Source organism: Brassica oleracea, chromosome C6, assembly GCF_000695525.1.
Source record: "Brassica oleracea var. oleracea cultivar TO1000 chromosome C6, BOL, whole genome shotgun sequence".
NCBI classification, from domain to species: domain Eukaryota; kingdom Viridiplantae; phylum Streptophyta; class Magnoliopsida; order Brassicales; family Brassicaceae; genus Brassica; species Brassica oleracea.
In genome coordinates this window covers 36,315,651-36,334,663 of record NC_027753.1, presented here as the reverse complement: position 1 = coordinate 36,334,663, position 19,013 = coordinate 36,315,651, and the positions used below count along the sequence as shown (strand labels likewise).

The window sequence follows — 19,013 nt, the reverse complement described above, 5'->3', positions numbered from 1 at the left end:
TATATTATTATTTGTCCAACCATTACAAGATTTCACCGTAGTCTATTGGTTCGCGTATCTTTTATACAAGCAGGAGACCCGGGTTCGAGGCGATGTCTTGTATATTTTGTTATTTTTTTCATTTTTTCTTTAATGAATGCACATTTACTATACTACCCTCGTCTTCTTCCTTTTATCAGTCGCTCAAGAACCCTAATTCTGCGTTTTTCAACCATTTTTTTCCACGATTCCCCTGCGTTTTCACTGATTTTTATGATGTTTATGCCTAGTAATGATAGATTCACGGCGAAAATTATGATATTGTGCTTACAATTTAGAAAAATCAAACTTTTTGTAAAGAATCCGATTTTTTGGACGAATCGGGGCAAAACGCCACGGTAGCTTACCGATTCACGTTTAATCGCCGATTAAGCAGTCCTCGCGGGCGCGTTTTAGAACATGGGTTGTAGGTGAGCAGCTCATGATGGTTTATCTTCTTTTTTTCTTTCCATTAATATAGTAAGACATCTTATATTTTTCAAAAATTATAATTTGTAATTATTTTTTGTTAAATATTCAGTTTTTAAAAAATCTATAATATAGAGTTGATGTGAACTTTCTAAATTTTATCTTTAAAAAAAATATCTTAGTAGGGGTTATTGGTTGTTGTATTTGAATGGATTTGAAAATCCGAACTAAATTTAGTGTTATTGGTTCTGTGATTTTAAAATCTGTATTAAAATCATGTGTTATTGGTTTAATAATTCATAAACTCTATATTAAATCAAGTGTTATTCAATCGTACGGATTTACTAATATATTTGATTTTACAATGGATTTGAATGGATTTGTTTGAATTTTTTAGTTAAAAATACAAAGACTCAAATCCGAGAGAAAACCTTTGGATTTGCATATTTTACTTGGATTTATAAATATTATATGGATTTTTAAATCAATCAAAATATATAAACTTGTTATAAGAAAATCAATATCATTTCTCTTGGTCATCGTTTTCTGTCACATCATACTTTATAAAGTCAGAGGTTTGATATGTTAAAAATGTTAATTTAAAAGTTATAAATTCTAGTTAAAAAAGTCATAGTTTTAAATGCAGTGTTAGTTAGAAAGTTAAAAATGTATTTCCCATGTGTAATCAAACGCAGATATAGAATAAGCTGTTTGGTATCATTACTCGTGAGAAATGACCACGAAAGGGTAGATATATAAGAGAATGTTTATCCCTAATGGGTTTCTTAAGTTTTTTTTTTTTTTTTTTAAATAAAAATTAAAAAACAAACCAATCGCGGACCGCCACGAATCACTAGAATCCGCGAACAGTGTAAAAAACTTAGTAAAATCGGTTCTTAATTAGTAGTTTTTGTAACCGATCTTTAAAGGTTTTGTGGGGACCCACGCACTAAGAACCTCACTAAGGACCCTGGATAAACATGCTCTAGGGACATGATTATCGTCGGTTACAAGAGGGGGTTTTAAGTGGTGGGATCCACTTTTTGTGTTAAAAACGGTAATAGAAGAGATGAAATAAGGATCGACTTGGGTATATTTCTTGCATTGTTAGCAGGCCCCACTAACACGTGGCGGCCCGCGTTTGGTGCGCATTTCAATTTTTTTTTTTTATAACCAGCCCAAAAAAAAAAAAAAATTTGAGCCTATGAAAACGTGCAGGCGATAATCATGGTCTAATTCCCCTGCATGCGTGATCTTTCTCGTCCTATCATACTTCCTGAAAGTATTCTTGTCATTAGCTTCTTTGCACATGCAACATTCATCTTGGTTCTTCCCTGGTTTTCCTCTTTTATGTGCATGCATACTCATATCTATCATATTTCATCCTTACTAAGCTAGCCACATAGTGTAATTAATAACAAATTTTCCAGTGATTTAGTTGTTGATTTGAAGTACATATATATATATATATCATATGTTTTGGGAACTAATAAATTAGAAGTTAACGTATCTAAGGCAACATTTTTTTGTATTTGTCCTGCACGCTAGTGAGGACGAGGCCACGATGGTTGCGGATATTGTTGGGAAAATTTCAGATCAGTTGTTCTCAATGGAGCCACTAGATTTGAGCCATATCGTAGGGATGAACGTTCACATGGAACAGCTGAGTCCTCTTCTGAGTGTGGAATCTGAGAAAGAGGTTCGTGTGATAGGAATCTGGGGAATGGGAGGCATTGGCAAAACCACCATTGCCAAGTATCTCTACGAAGAATATTCACGTCAGTTTGATTCATCCTGTTTCATTGAAAACGTTAGGATCTTGGCACAGAATGGCCTACCGTATTTACAGGAAAAGCTTATTTCCATTCTCCAAGGCCAAAAACAAGAGACCAGCTTCTGGTGCGTGGAGAAGGGTTACAACTCTGTCAAGTCCAACCTTAAGGGTAAAGTTTTCGTCGTCCTCGACGATGTGGACAACTTGGACCAGCTCCAGGCCGTGGCGAAAACGATTGACTGGTTTGGAGCAGGGAGCAGAATCATCATAACTACAAGAGACTTTGGATTGCTCTACTCCTTTGGAGTAAGACTATTATACCATGTTAGCTTTTTGGACAGCAATGATGCCATCCAAGTCTTTAAACAGGCTGCTTTTGAACGAGGGCAAGCTCCTTCTGAAGTCTACCACCAATTCTCAATCCGTGCTTCTAGGCTTGCTCAAGGCCTTCCTTCAGCCCTCGATGCTTTCGGCACATATCTCCGCCGGATTACATGGATAGAAGGGTGGGAAGATGCATTACGTATTCTTGAAACACGTCCTCATAAAAGTATCATTGATATTTTGGATACTAGCTACAAAGGTTTAGACAAGAATGAGAAGGCTGCGTTTCTTCACGTTGCATGCCTCTTCAATAAAGAGTCTGTCCAGCGTGTAAATGACCTTCTCGTTGACGGTGCCATAAGGACAAATGCTTTAAAAGCTAAATCTCTCATAGACATGTCACCTGATGGATGCATCACCATGCACGTCTTGATAGAACAAGCAGCAAGAAATATCGTGCTCCGAGAATCTGGCTACTTGCCTTGGAGACAACGAATTTTATGGGAAAATGATACAATCATCTCCGTGCTACAGAACAACACAGTAAGTGTTTGAACACTTTTAAATTCAATGTGACTTAAAATCAGTGTTTTTAAAACCGAACCGGAAGCTGACACAGATAATTTTTGAATCACGGTTCAATATGGTTCGACCGGGTCAAACCTTGTTCAATAATCTGGTTTAATATATTTTAGTAAATAAATTTAAAAGTAATGTTAGTAAATATGATATATATATATAATTAAAATATAAATGAACTTTAACACAAAATATTATAAATAAAAACTATGTTTATGTTTATATGGATGGTTTATAGATTTTTGACAATTTTAATGGTTTTTATCAGTTTAATAACGTTGAGATTCACTCCGGCTATGTGACCTGTTTATGGTAGAACTAGTTATTAGACCCAATCCGGCTATGTAACCGGTTCAACCATTGGTTGGTCCGGTTTCAAAATTCTCGATGTGGAGCTTATATTCTCACGTTTTCCTTGTTCTAATATGGGTTTTACTATATTCCGATTCTCTCGTCAGGGTACAACAACAACGGAAGGTGTAGCACTAAACATGTGTAAAATGCTTCACACGTCGTCTATCAAGGGAAATGTGCTTAAGGATATCAACAGTCTCACATTCTTCAAGGCCTTCACGGATTTGAATGATATAGAGTCCAAACTGAAGTTCATTCCAGGCACAGATATGCTTCCCAGCAATCTCAGGTTACTGCATTGGGATGCTTATCCTATGACAAGTTTGCCTCCAGGATACTCTCCGCATTGCCTCGTTGAAATAATTCTGCGTCACAGTAAGCTTGAGTGTCTGTGGGATGGAACCCTGGTAAGCTATCAAAACACATTGGTATTGAGTTAGTAACTAGAGCGTGTCACAAAGCATTTAAGATATCTGAACGTCTTTTGTGTGTTTTCTTACATTTAGGAACTCGGTCAGTTGAGGATACTAGATGTTACTGGCTCGAAGAATCTGACCAAAACTCCTGATCTTTCAAGGGCCACGCGACTAAAAGAGTTGATAATGAAAGGCTGTACAGGACTGGAGCAACCTCCAGAGTCCATTGGCGGCCTATCTTGCCTGCAAAAACTCGATTTATCGCATTGCAATGGCTTAAGAAATCTTGTTATCTATATCTCAGAAAAGAGTGTCCTGCCAGAGAGTGGACTTAGGCGACGCCGGCAAGTCATAATGAAGCTTCCCGGAGCAGTAAAGAAACTAACTTCTCTTTCAAACTTATCAATAGAAGGGAAGATACAAATCAAGTGGTGGCATCTCAGGGGAAACGCAGAGCACCTCTCTTTTATCTCCGAGCAACACATACCTGAAGAATCAATGGTGATGCCAAAGGAAAGATTTCCTTTTATCTCAAGCTTCTATGATTTTAAATCTCTCAGCATCAAGCGGTTTAGCTACATTGAGGATGGTGCTCCCTTCGGTTGCATTAGCTTCTTAGGCTTCCCTTGCTTGGCGGAGTTGAAACTAATCAACTTGAACATCCAGAAAATCCCTGAAGACATTTGTCGGTTGCGTTCACTAGAGAAACTAGACTTGAGTGGAAATGACTTCACCAATCTACCTTCATCAATGAAGAACTTCTCTAAGTTGAAATACATCAGTCTCGCTAACTGCGTCACACTCCAGGCATTGCCGGAGCTGACGGAGTTGCATACACTCAAGCTTTCTAACTGTTCCAACCTCACGTCACTGCTGGAACTTTCTCAAGATGTAGGCAGTTACAGTTTGCAAGAGCTTGAGCTAGACAACTGCAAGAATGTTCAGTCATTCTCAAATCAGCTTAGTTATTTTACTAAGTTAACATATTTAAACCTCAGTGGTAATGACTTTGAAGCAATCCCCGCAAGCATCAGAGAGCTACCATCTTTGGTAACGCTCTGCCTCAATAACTGCAAGAAGCTCAAATCAGTGGAAGAGCTTCCACAGAGTCTCAACCATCTCTATGCACACGGATGTTGTTCCCTGGTGACCGTTTCACCGAACCATTCAATCAAACACCTTGACCTTAGCCATTGCTTTAGCCTGCAACAAGATGAGCAACTAATCTCTCGGTTTCTAAACGGCGACAACGTATTAAGATTTCTTTGCTTACCTGGAACTAAAATGCCAAGATATTTTGATAACCAATCACATGGGACACGTACCAAGATCAGCCAACCTCAGACTAGGTTAACTCCCATGTTTGTAGGCTTCGCTGCATGTATCATGGTTTCTTCCGAGAGGTCGTTCTACCTTCAGTTCCCGGCGTTTAGTTATGACTGGAAACGCGACGATGATAATGATGTAATTCGGATTAACCTCAAACCAAATCTCCATCTTTCTCGGGAGATTGAGGAAGGAGGGAGTGATACACGGCATCACATGATTATCATCAACGTCCCGTGTAGCATAGACACGGAGAAAATCGAAGAGTTGCGTCTTGAGTCTCATCTTCAACTCCCGGAGGAGCAGTTTCAGTTTCCACCGGGCGAGATAAGTGCTTGTGGAATGCGAATGATTGCAGAGGAGTGACACAATTTCTATAGTCTTTGGTTCGGGTTTGGAACTATGTAAACCAAATCATACCGATGTGACTTTTGGTTTCTTTATACAATCGGTTTGGTTTGTCAGCCATAATGGCATCCTCCCCAACCTGACAGAGTTTTGCAAGCTTATCAGCTGCTTTGTTTTTTTCCCTTGAGATCCAAGAGAAAGAGATTTCATCAAAAGAACAAGATAAACTACATATATCAGAAATAATTCCGTAAAGTTCCGGGTGAAACGTTCCTGAGTTGATCGCCTTAATCAGTTGGGCTGAGTCTGATTCACATCGCACCTTCCTGAGTCCCATATCTCTGCAGCTTGTCATTCCTTCTCTCAACGCTAGACCCTCTGCAATCAAAGCAAATCCAACGAAGCGAGCCGGAAGAGTAAAGTCAGAAGATCCTTCCTGAGTTTTAATCGTCCAGCCGAGTCCGGCCGTGTGGTTAGGTGCTATCCACGCCGCATCAGAGTTGAGGACGTCGCAGTTCGTCATTGTTTAGGGTCGTGGCGGGATCTTACGTGGAGGTAGGGGTCTCTGCTCTTGGCTGCTTGTCCATTCAGAGAGCTGACTTCGTAGACGTGCTTCACACCAAATTTATCTAGCAAATTCTTGTCTTGTGTGATAAGGATGACTCTACTTCCTGAACCACACCAACCAACAATGTCTGCTATGTCCTTTAACTGCTCCATGCTATTCCAGAGAAAGATTCAAGAGTTTGAGCGACAAGTTAATGAGAGATGGTTCACTGTAATCTGTAATCAGAAGGCGAGGCCCGAGGGAGCATGATCTTTCAAAAGCAGTGAAGGTTTATAATACCTAAGATGGCTAAAATTACTTTCCCAAAAAGGGTGTCAAGGCTTGTTTTTAAGTTTTACTAGTGGCGTGGTGGTCTTTTTTGTCTGATGAATGTTATGTGTGTTGTGGACTTGTTTTCTGGTTGTGTTTGCTACGTAACGTGAATGTGATGCAAGTGTGTACTTTCTGGCTGTAACGTGAGAGAACATGCCTGCAAGTGTTGTGGTACAAGGTTGAGCTAAGTTGATTTATATCGCCAAGTCTTTTATGGCCAGCCACCACCTCAAGAACTTGTCTGGACAAGAAAAAATGATTGCATAAGAATATTTTTTTCAAGAATGTTTATGGATTGGACAAGGGGAAACTACACTGACCGAACCAAACAAGGCTCGTTACGGCCTTTGACAATGCAATCTTGATCATACTTCTCCTTCTTCTTAGAAGGCCGTCACTACTGCATTCTTTCTTTGGCTAATGAAAACAGACCTTGGTAATGCTTCTCAGGATCACCACTCTCTTCAAATTCCTAATGTGAAATTTTACATTAAAGAATGATTTCAAGAACAAGATTAGAATCCAGTTACATATCAAACTGAGAAATTCAGATTTGGACGTAACGAAGACAACATCTGAGCTCAGATGTTTTTTCACATTATTATCATTTATTTTATTAATCTTTGTTTTTATGTTTTGTTAAATTTATGTTTAAAATATTATTTTTTATAATGTTTTATTTAATAAATAAATTTTATCTTCAATTAAATAATGTTTAATATATTTTTTTTTTGAACTCCTAAATAAGAGAGTTCCATTGGAATACAAAAATGTTAATATCTCTTATTAGATTTTTTAATTAATATTTATTATTTAAAAATTATTAAGAGATCCAAAGTGGGTCTTTAGGTTAATAATGTTTTTTAGAGGTTGTAAAAGTAGAAGTTGTATCTTACAGGTTTTTTAATTGTACTACTTTTTTATTAATATATTTTTGTGATATTCTACCTAGAAGTCTAGAACCTCTTGGTTGTTGGAGGTGCTATTAACTTTTGATTTTGGTCCGTAGGGGCTTTAAGGACAACATTATCGCGGGTTGATAGGGGCGTCCCTTACTGATATATGGTCGAAAAATAAATCAAAATCCAATATAAACTGAGAAACGGGCCTTAACTAAGGGGCATTTGGGCTAGTCCGTAAGGCGACGTGGAGGAAGGTGATTGGACGATGATATCGAAGTCGCGAAACACATTTCTCTTCGCCTCTCGTCTGTTTCATTTTGTCACAAAACCCTAGCTCGAATCGTGGAGAGGATTCATCCGTTTTTTTGTCACGAAACCCACACCCATCAAATTATCCAAAATCAAAACTCCTTCGACATGAAAATGGAAACCACATCTGCAAATCCCGAATCCTATAGCCAAACCTGAGTCCCGTCAGCACAATTCCCTCGATTCGCTTCAGTTCCGTCGATTCGCTTCAGTTCTGTCGCTTCAGTTCGTAACTGTAGATTCCCTTCAGCTCCGTCGGTTCAAATCGGTTGATTTGGGGTCCAATTCAGATCAGTTCCGTCATCATCGCTTCAGTTCCTAACCGTAGATTCCCTTCAGCTCCAAGCTTATAGCAAGGTATGTGTTCCTTGTCCCTTGTGAGATCGTCCGTGAATGTGTATGTTTTAAAATTTGAAAAAAACTGTAAATTTGTATATTTTTTAGTTCATGAAAACGATTACAAATTTTTCTAAATTACTGGGAATGATTGAAAATATTCGTGATGCATTGTTATGGGTGAGTTGATCATTTAGTTCGTCTCTCTGGATTGGTAACTTTTTTGTGATTAAATGATATGATTTTCTAAGATTGTAGATTGTGTAAATAAGTTGATAGGTTGTGTAGCTTCTGTAGTAGTTATTGCTAAATGTTGAATATTCGTTTCATCAAAAGGACATTGGTTGGTAGTGGTAGGTTTATATTAAAGGATGTTTGATGTGGACTGTGGTTTAGTTGGAAACAAAAGAGAGAACTTTGTTGATAAACTTGAATGTATACTTCCGAGTTCCATTACATTTATCTGGAAAGCCTATAAATTTAGTTTGAAACAAAAGTTTTAGCCGATCTTTTATGGAACTATAGTTAGTTTGAAACCAATGTTGAAAGCGTTAGAGTTGTGTGGTGTGTAATAAGTGTTGATTAGACCTTTGTAGTTTATGGTTAGAAGTTAAGTGGATCACTTATTACACTACATTTGGTATATTGAAACCTGATGCTGCATTCTTTCCTTGTACTATTTAATGTAGTTCAGTTCCTCAGTCCCTCTTCACTATTCTCTTCTATACTCATTCTCCTTTCTCCTCTCGCATCCCTTCCTTTTTCTCCTCATGGATTCAAGAAATATTCCTTCCCAATCCTCAAGTTATGTAGGACTTCTTAATCAACAAGGTAGTGTTCTCCATGGTAACTTTCCTTATGAAAGTTATCATCTGAGTGTTCACTATCCTCCTTTCAGCTCCCAACAATCTGAAGCGCCACCTCTATCTGAGGAGACACCCGTGGACCGCAAGGAGAGAAAGAAATGGAGCCCGGCGGATGACGAGGTTCTCATTAGTGCGTGGCTAAACACTTCCAAGGATGCGATTGTTGGGAATGATCAAAACAAGGGTACCTTCTGGAAGCGAGTTGGAGAGTACTATGCAGGTACTCCTCATGGGCAGAAGGATGGTGAAAGGAGAGAGCATCTTCATTGTAAGCAAAGGTGGCACAGGATAAACGATCTTACCAACAAGTTCTGCGGGGCTGTTGCTGCAGCAGAGCGACAAGTTAGCAGTGGTCAGAATGACACATACGTTCTGAAGATGGCTCATGACATCTTCTACGCTGACCACAACATCAAGTTCAACGGTGTGTGTTGCGTTATGAACAGAAGTGGCTAAGCCTTGACGTTTCTAAAGCCAGTCCCTCTTCAAAGAGGAAGAATGTAGAGACTGGTTCACAAGCATCAAACACCCATGTTGCTGGTGAGGAGATCCGACCTGAAGGTGTGAAAGCAGCTAAATCTAAAAGGAATGCTGGTAAGGAGAAGTCTCTGGCTGACTATACGAGTATATGGGAAATGAAGCAGGTGGATTTGGCCACGAAGGAGAGACTATCAAAGCTCGCCATTCTAGATACTCTACTGGCCAGGAAAGAACCCCTTACTGAAGCAGAGGAAGTCGTTAAGAATAAACTTCTAGCCCTTTATTTCTGAGAACAAAATTAACCATGTTTAGAGATTAGTCTTGTCACCCATGTTTCATGTTAGTTTTATTTGTCTTTGTTGTTTCCTAACCATGTTTCAGCTTGTAGCTCTCCTTTATGTTTTTAATCAATGTACTTCGTGTTTCATTTGTGTTTGTTGTTTCGGAACCATGTTTCATCTTGTAGCTCTGCTTTATGGAAGAGATGAGAGCTAGGGATAGTCATGTTCTACAGCTCGCTGAGAAGGTTGATTCATTAACCATTTTGCCTGACTATGAGACCGAGCAGAGAATGGATAGGCTAGAGAAGATTGTTAGGGACAAAGGTATGTTTACCAATGGCTTTGAATTGTTTCTTGGTTTGACGGGCTTGATATTAGTTTTAGTTGCTGTGGTTTTCATGTTTAAATGAAAGGGAGGTTGTATTATTATCCTTGGTTTGACGGGCTTGATATCTGACGGATGGTATTTATCCAAAATGGGCGACTTTTATTCAATCTATCCGACTACCACAAGGTGACAAACATTGTTTATTTGCTTCAAAACAAGAATCCGTTAGAAAAGATGTTGAGCGTGCCTTTGGAGTCCTGCAATCTAGGTTCGCCGTTGTTAAAAACCCTTCTAATTTATGGGATAAAAGCAAGATAGGAAATATTATGAGAGATTGTCTCATTCTCCATAATATGATTGTCGAAGATGAACGAGATTCAGACACTATCGAAGAATTTGAAGAAGAGGATCAGACTTTTGTGGTTAAAAAAACCAAAAAACACGGCAACACAATTGGTCGTCGCAAAGAAGTTCGGGATCCAAATATTCATCTTCAATTAAAAGAAGATTTGATTGAGAATATATGGCAAAAATTTGGATATCTTCCATTTTAAGTTCTATGAATTCAATAAAAAATTTGTAATTTTTTTTTTACGTTGTCATTTGTTTCCACTTTGTAATTTTCTTTTCATATCTTATCAATATAAATGTTTAATGTTTGTTTCAACTCTTATCTTTTATGTGTTATTATTAATTTAAAAAAAAAATACCTAAGAGTCCCTCCAATAATCTTATTTTTAAACAAAGTCCTTAACCAATGCCCCTTAAGCTAACTATATTAATATAATAACCTAAGGACTTAAATTTTGTCCTAGGGATAATGTTGCCCTAAGTAGGGGATGAGTCCTCCAATACCCACGTGTCCAAATTCAAACAACCGATTTATCACAAAAACAGAGTATAACTTGTTTTAATTTTTTATTTTATCTAAATAACAGTCGCAAGTCCTCTGATTTAGTAACTACACTTACCTTTGATCTCGGTTCCAGAATATCTGTTGGAAATTATTAGAAAAATAAAATATTGTTTCGGATGGGTAATGATAGATTATGCGAGATTAATGGTTATACGTACCATTACTCGAATGAAGATGTTGAAAATAAGATCTCACATTGAAAATATATAAAAAACTTAGAATAATGCGTAAGGAACTTGAACCACTTTATTCACAGCCAATTGGTTTTAACTTTTAAGTTTAGAAAACTTGTCAATACCTTCCTCAGTGATGGAATCCTTTTAGATTGCTATGTAACAGCTTTTTTTGGACAAAGCTAACAGCTTGATTTCAAGTATAAACAGTAAATAAGTATTTCGAAACTTCAAAAACTATCTAACAATATAATAAATTGTGGAAGCCACATGCGTGAGCGGGCGAAGGAAATACATGAATTTGTCCATGGGTGGTCGGAGCTCGAAAGTTCACTATACAGTTGTGCTTATATTCAGCAAGTTTTAACGATGTTGCTGGCTCTTTGTACCATGAATCCATAAATGTGGGATTTATTAGCTTAGCCAGAGATGATGGAGTCATGGATACAATAAAAGCTCAGATAAAACCAGAATAGTTATTGTTTATAATGATATGTTATATCATACATTATCAAAAGTAATTCTGACACTTGACATTGCTGTTTATTTATGAAACATCAACACCATTTCAGATGACTTCTAAGACAAGATATATGAAAGGATTTGGTCTTCCTCGTTTCCTCCTGCGTAGCATTTCTTCATTATCTCCGTAATAGTTTTCTCTTGATCGCCTTCGAGTTTTCTCAGCTCCTTCTCCCATCCCTCTTCATCCTTGCCTTGCAAATAAGAACCGAGGATTTTAAGAGTCAGTGGAAGGAAGCTTGCGACCTGGATAGCACGAAGAGAAAGTGATTCGAAAGTAGTAGGAGGGTTTTTCTCTTTGAATGCAGATTGAGAAAATAGTTGAAAAGCTTCATCGTATCTCAGAGAGCTGACTTCGTAGACGTGCTTCACACCAAATTTATCTAGCAAATTCTTGTCTTGTGTGATAAGGATGACTCTACTTCCTGAGCCACACCAACCAACAATGTCTGCTATGTCCTTTAACTGCTCCATGCTATTCACAGAATCAATAACAAGTAGACCTTTTCGGTGTCCAACCGTTAATTTGATCAAACCAGTGCTTACACTTCGTCCCCTTGGATTCTTTTGGGCCCACCTTTGAATCATTCCTGGCGTGAATGTTTCTTGTGAATGTGACTCATCAGGGTCTTGTTGATAAATGTTTTCGGCGTTGTCTACAAACACATGTGCATGGAAATGTTTAGACAGATCTTCATAGGCCAGTCTCGCCAGCGTCGTCTTGCCAACGCCTCCTTGACCACAAATGCCGATCAACCGAACTTCCTCGTTAGAATTTAAATCTAACAGTTTGTACAGTGCAAGCATTTGACGGTCCAGACCGACCAGTCCACTGACTTTGGTTGTTAATGGATAAGTTTCCCTCTGATTGCTCGGCTTATCCGAGTATCGAAGCAAGACTTCAACTCTTTTTGTAATTGCTTCGACCAGCTCTGCTTCACCGCTCCTGTAGTGGATAAAACAGAAAAATTAAACCATGAAACTGAGTGAAACAACACATGGACATGGATATATCAAAGTATAAGTTCAGGATGATGTATACAAATTATGTAAATCCTGGGGGAATAGGTTGCTGACATCGATAAGAGCCATCCTCCATGCATGATCCTTCTCAGGATATTTTTCACCAAGCTTTCTGAAGGGTTCTTCGGCTGCTCCAGTCTGGTTTTTCACATTTGAAGGATCGACTCCGTAGAAGATGGGCAGAACTAACAGACGGCCTATGTCGAGAAAGTTTAGTATTGTTTGGAGCTCGTTCAGGCACCAAGCGGAGGCTAAATAGCTCCGCGAGACAACAACAACGGCGACTTTTGCATCTATGGTATATTTCCATTAGTCAGGAAACTCATAATCAGGGGACGAGTCTCTCTTCTCCAGCTTGTCGTCACGTGTGTAAGTCGTAATGCCTCTTTGAGACAAGGAACGATAAAGATGTGAGACCAGGCCTTTCCTGGTGTCTTCTGCGCAGCTCAGATAGACATCAAACTCTGGGGTAGCTGATGAAGAAGAGGAAGCCATTTGACCAAAGTGATTTAGATTGTGTGAGAGATGGAAATATGGAAAAAAAAATGGAAAAAAAATTTGATGGCAATATAGATATTATTGACTGCATAATAGTTGAATTTTTCTTGGGTTACCGATAGAAAGTTGTCATTTTATATCTAATATCTTTAGGGTTTAGTGTTTTGTTGACAACATGTTTAGTGTTTTTCCAAAGGTTTAGGGTTTACCCAAGTATTTAGGGTTTAGGATTTGAGTTTAGGGTTTAGTATTAGAGTTTAGGGTTTAGTGTTTTGTTGACAACATGTTTAGTGTTTTTCCAAAGGTTTAGGGTTTACCCAAGTATTTAGGGTTTAGGATTTGAGTTTAGGGTTTAGTATTAGAGTTTAGGGTTTAGTGTTTTGTTGACAACATGTTTAGTGTTTTTCCAAAGGTTTAGGGTTTACCCAAGTATTTAGGGTTTAGGATTTGAGTTTAGGGTTTAGTATTAGAGTTTAGGGTTTTGTGTTTTGTTGACAACATTTTTTTTTTATTTGAATTTGTTTTTTATATATTATTTTTATTTATTTTTAAATTTTATTTTGAAAAAATAATATAATTTGCCAAATTATTTGGTTTCCTTAATTAAAAGATACTAGATTTAAAATGACAATTTTCTATTGGTTGGTGAACCCTAGGGGGTGAACCCAAGAATACCTCATAATAGTTTCTTGAATTATACAAACAAAACCCTTACTAGGATTGAAAACGAGATTTGTAAATTTTATTTTAAAAAAAACAATTACACAAATGTGAAAAAAAAATTGCATTGACTTGAATAACGTGCAAGGCAGTTTGGAAGATTGAATATAACCTTTTTAATATATTGAGGTTGTTTTTTTTGTGAATGTTGAATAATAAATTTATATCTTTGAATGAAAAAGAGTGCTTATGAAAGTATGTATGTATATACGTATGGAATGTCCATCTGTCAAGCTAATTGAAAAAAAAATACAGATTATACAAAGAGATGAAAGTGTCGTGATTTAAATTACTTTATGCCCATTTACTAATGAAATTATTAATGAAAAGTGACTTCGTCCACCACCAATAAAAAAAAGAATTATGCAGAAGTGGTCAAGCGGGAAATTTACATTGAACTTTTACCCAAGAGAGAGTAGTTGAAACTGAGAAAATAGTAAGACAGACAATCAAAAATGCCAAAAGAGAGAGCTCTATTCTTCTTTCTTCAACACCATCGTCAATGGCTTCCTCTTCAACTTCTCAAAAAGACTACGATGTCTTCCTCAGCTTCCGAGGGACAGATACACGCCACAACATCGTCAGCCATTTGCACAAAGCACTTGTTGACAATGGAATTCGTACCTTTATAGACGACAGGGATCTCGAAGATGGCAACATCATTTCCGACCAACTTGTCAAGGCTATACAAACTTCTTTGTTCGCTGTGGTTGTTCTCTCTGAAAACTACGCTACTTCAAGCTGGTGTTTGGAGGAACTCCGACAGATAATGGAGCTTCGCAATGAGGAGAAGATCCATGTCGTTCCCGTCTTCTACAAAGTAGAGCCTTCTGACGTGAGACATCAAAAAGGAACCTTCGAGGCTGCGTTTCAGCGACACAGTGATCAAAGGAAGATTCTCGAATGGAAAGGAGCTCTCACCCAAGTTGGCAATCTGTCAGGCAAGCATTCCAGGACATGGTAATCTTTTACTTTGTAACACCTGCCCTTGATTTTAAATCTTGGTTACCAAAAGTTTTTTTATGGGCTGAAACTGATTTAAAGGAATTAACTTGCTTTGCCTGTTAGTAAAGATAAGTCTTTAACATATATATAGCAGTTCATTATATGCATGGTAATTAGTTTTCTACTTTATGTAACGGCCTTCCTGAATAAGAATTATCTAAACCAATCTAAAACATGTAACATAACGCTCAATATTTACATCTTTTGAGGATCAAGATTAATAAGATAATCTGATTAACCATACATTGTTCATCTTTATTAGATTGTATAATGGATAGTGTCGATCTAAGAAGTAAAATGTGTTATCACGAAAATGAAAAACCATGTACATTCTTCTCTCGTCTTTGGGATTGAAACAAATGTTTGCTTCTTGTGTTAGCAAGGATGAAGCAACGATGGTAGCCGATATAGTTGGAAATATCTCAAGCCGACTGCCAAAGGTGAAGCCTGCAAATTTGATCAATCAAGAGAATTTAGTTGGGATGGAAGCACACATGGTGAACCTGAATCTCCTTTTGAATATGGAGTCTGAAAATGAGGTTCTCATGATAGGAATATGGGGTATGGGAGGCATAGGCAAAACCACCATTGCTAAGTGTCTCTATGATCGATTTTCAAGTCAATTTCCAGTTCATTATTTCATAGAAGACATTAAGAAGGTTTATAAGAACAAGAGTCCATCCTACTTACAGGAAAGATTCCTCTCCAACATCCCCAGTGGTAAGAAAAATCGTTTCCTTGAAGGAGGATCCAACAATGAGATAAAGGAAAGACTAGGGAACAAAAAAGTATTCATTGTGCTTGATGGTGTGGATAAAGCGGAGCAGATACATGCACTGGCAAAAGAGACTACCTGGTTGGGTTTAGGGAGCCGAATAATCATAACTACACGAGACATGGGTCTGCTCACCTCCTGCAGAGTAGACAATGTATATGAGGTTAAATGCTTGGAGGATAATGATGCCCTCCAGGTCTTTAAGAAGTCAGCCTATGGAGGAAGAGCGCCTCCTTCTGATGGCTTTGAGCAACTCTTCATTAGAGCGTCTCAGCTAGCTCACGGCCTTCCCTCTGCCCTAGTGGCTTATGCCACATATCTCAGTGAAAGCACAACCATAGAGACATGGGAAGAAGAACTACGTTCACTTGAAGCAAGGCCACACAAACGTGTCGAGGAGATTCTGAGAATTAGCTACAATGATTTAGATGAACTTGACAAAACAGCTTTCCTTCATGTTGCCTGTCTCTTTAACGGATACCTTTTTAACCATGTCACTTCCCTTCTTGATGAAGGTCGTCCTAGGATGAATCATTTAAATGCAAAGTCTCTCATCAGCATATCGACAGATGGATGTATAAACATGCATTGCTTGGTTGAACAAACAGGAAGGGAAATCGTGCGCCAAGAATCCGGGAACAGGCCTTCTAAACAAAGGTTTCTATGGGATCCTAACGAGATATATGATGTACTGAACAATAATATAGTAAGTTATTCTAATTCCCTCTAAATTGTTGTTGTAAGTAGAACTGATCTGAATATGCTCAGTGGCTTTGGTGTTTCTATCAACAGGGTACGGATCAAAATGAAGGTGTGACACTGCACATGTGTGATATGCTTCGCACATTATTTATGAGTGATGAAGTATTTAGCAACATGCGTTTTCTAAACTTTTTCAAGTTCTTCCAGCACTTGGGTGATATAGAATCCAAGGTACAGTTTAAGTCAGATTGTCTTCAGTTTCCTGTTAAACTTAAGCTACTAAATTAGGATGCATATCCGTTGGAAAAGTTGCCATATAGGTTCCAGCACCACAATCTGGTGGAACTCAATCTCCGATACAGCAACCTCGAGAGTCTATGGAACGAAGCTGTAGTAAGATAACTTTAGAAAACAAATGTTAGTTCCCTCTTTAAGACCAATGATTAATAATGCTTTAATTAACATAGGATCAGAAGCTCTGGAAGCTGCGGAGACTAGATGTGACCGGTTCGAGGAATCTAATAAAGCTTCCAGATCTTTCAACAGCCGCGAATTTTGAGGAATTGATAATAGAAAGCTGCATGAGGCTACAGAACATCCCAGAGTCGATAAGCAGATCACATAATCTCAAAAAACTCAACGCAATCAACTGTGATCTCCTTAGGGGTGTCATATTCAATGTTGACTTTCTTAAAGGCAGGCGTAGACAGACGGGCAGCTGGCGAACCATGTTACAGTTTCAGAGAGAAATAGCGAGGCTGGATTTTCTTACGGACCTATCCATCGAGGGCCAGCTAGATATAGACTTATTTGACCTTTGTGGCAGTGCAGAGTGATGTGCCGCAGTCCACGAATCATTACATGGAACCAGCTCAGCGTGGAGTTCAGGACGTTCTGAGCATTTCAACCGAAGTTCATGTTTTTCATCATGCCAGACTTGAGAAGGATCATGCCAGACTTGAGAAAGATCATGCTAGACTTGAGAATGTACCAGCCCTAACCCTTGATTATAATAAAGTTAAAATAGGACTGGGTTTAAATAGGGCTGGACTTATAATAAACAAAAGAGGGTTCTGATGTGCCGATCAGAACGTCCCGCGGCCCTTGCCGATCGTCCCGCCTATGTGCTGATCCTTACCGCTTTGGACTTAGCCGGTTCGGATGCATCTGGACAGAAGCCGAACGGTCACTTTGACTAGCTTTCTCTCTTTATTTCCGTGTATTGACTAGATCTAGATCTAGATCTAGTTTTCTATTTAATTCCTAGATCTACAAAACTCTATAAGTATGAAACTCTTTCATTTTAATAGAGAAAGAAATCGATTTTGTCAAAAGCTTTTGAGTTAAACTATTTGTTCTTCGTTTAAGAACTTGTCTTGTTTCTTGGTGAGTCATATCCAAGTAAACACTTCCTCAAATCGTTGGCCTTGTGAGTCATATCAAGCAACGACGAGAGATCCTTCATTTGGTGGTCTTGTGAGTCATATCAAGCACCATTTGGAGTCGGGAATATCGAAGGCCTTTCCGCTAACCTTCGTGCGACCCTTCAATCCATTCAGTTCTCCATCCGGAGTTCATATCCAAATCTGATCCATTCGAGTGAACCGATCTTAGGGTCCTTCACAGAGCACTTCTCCTTTAGCTCCAAGCAACAGATCCCTGATAAATCGATGACAATGGAACAGAATACAGTAACGCCTAGGCTTATGTCAGATTCTGACAGTATAAAATCACTTGAGATCAAGCGGTTGGGTTACATAGAATCTAATGCTCCTTTCAGCTGTAACAGCTTTGAATGCTTTCCATTTTTGACCAAGCTAAAGCTAATAAACCTAAACATCCAAGAAATCGCAGGAGACATATCTGACCTGCAATTCCTAGAGACACTGGACCTCACCGGAAACGATTTTAAGTCACTACCCTCTACCATGGGACAAATTGCCAAGTTGAAGTATCTCAGCCTTCAAAACTGCCGGGAACTCCGAGCACTGCCACAACTTGGTCAGGTGGAGAGACTCACACTTTCTGGCTGTGTGAAGCTCCGATCATTGAGGGGACTTGTTGGTGTAGAGTTGCTTGAGCTGCGCCTCGAAAACTGCAGGGGTCTTCGCTCATTGTCGGAGGAGCTTAGTCACTTCACCAAGATAACGTATCTAGACCTCAGCAGCCTAGAGTTTGAGACAATCCCCGCAAGCATCAGAGAGCTTCCATCTTTGGGAACTCTCTGCCTCAACAAATGCAATCATCTCATATCACTGGAAGAGCTTCCACTGAGCCTCAGTTACCTCTACGCACACGGCTGCGAATCCCTGAAGAATGTTTCTCTTTCACCACATCATTCAATCAAACACCTTGATCTCAGCCATTGCTTCAATCTTCATCAAGAACAAGATTTGCTTTCTCAGTTCATAAACCAAGGACAAAATCAACAAGTAAGTTCTCTTATCCTTTTTTCCTCCGATTCAATGCTAAGGTTTTGATGATTAATCACATTGCTATTCGTAGGTTAAACCGCGATTTGCTTGCTTACCAAAAGCCGAAATGCCCCGAGACTTTGAGAATCGATCCCTAGGAACGTGTACGACGATCAGCTTACCTCCGATTCGCGATTCCCACAGGTTCGTGGGATTCGATGCTTGTATCATCGTTGCTTGCCAAAGGAGCTTCCATCTCCGATTCCCGGCGTTTTCTTATCACTGGAGCTACGAAGCTGGGAGGGGGGGGGGGTG

At 38.7% G+C, this 19,013-nt stretch overlaps 1 protein-coding gene and 2 pseudogenes across 1 annotated transcript; 2 read left to right on the top strand and 1 right to left on the bottom strand.

The window, feature by feature from the left end:
* Positions 1-2,089: 2,089 nt before the first annotated feature.
* LOC106298127 lies at positions 2,090-5,586 on the top strand (annotated as a pseudogene).
* Positions 5,587-5,766: 180 nt separating this feature from the next.
* LOC106299241 lies at positions 5,767-13,079 on the bottom strand (annotated as a pseudogene).
* Positions 13,080-14,286: 1,207 nt separating this feature from the next.
* On the top strand, positions 14,287-19,000 carry LOC106297020 (putative disease resistance protein At4g11170). Its single transcript, XM_013733298.1, is given in 5 exon segments — positions 14,287-14,762; positions 15,187-16,288; positions 16,375-16,677; positions 16,758-17,112; positions 17,908-19,000. Coding segments are annotated over 5 exon segments (3,075 nt in total). The 5' UTR covers positions 14,287-14,304; the 3' UTR covers positions 18,765-19,000.
* Positions 19,001-19,013: the final 13 nt, after the last annotated feature.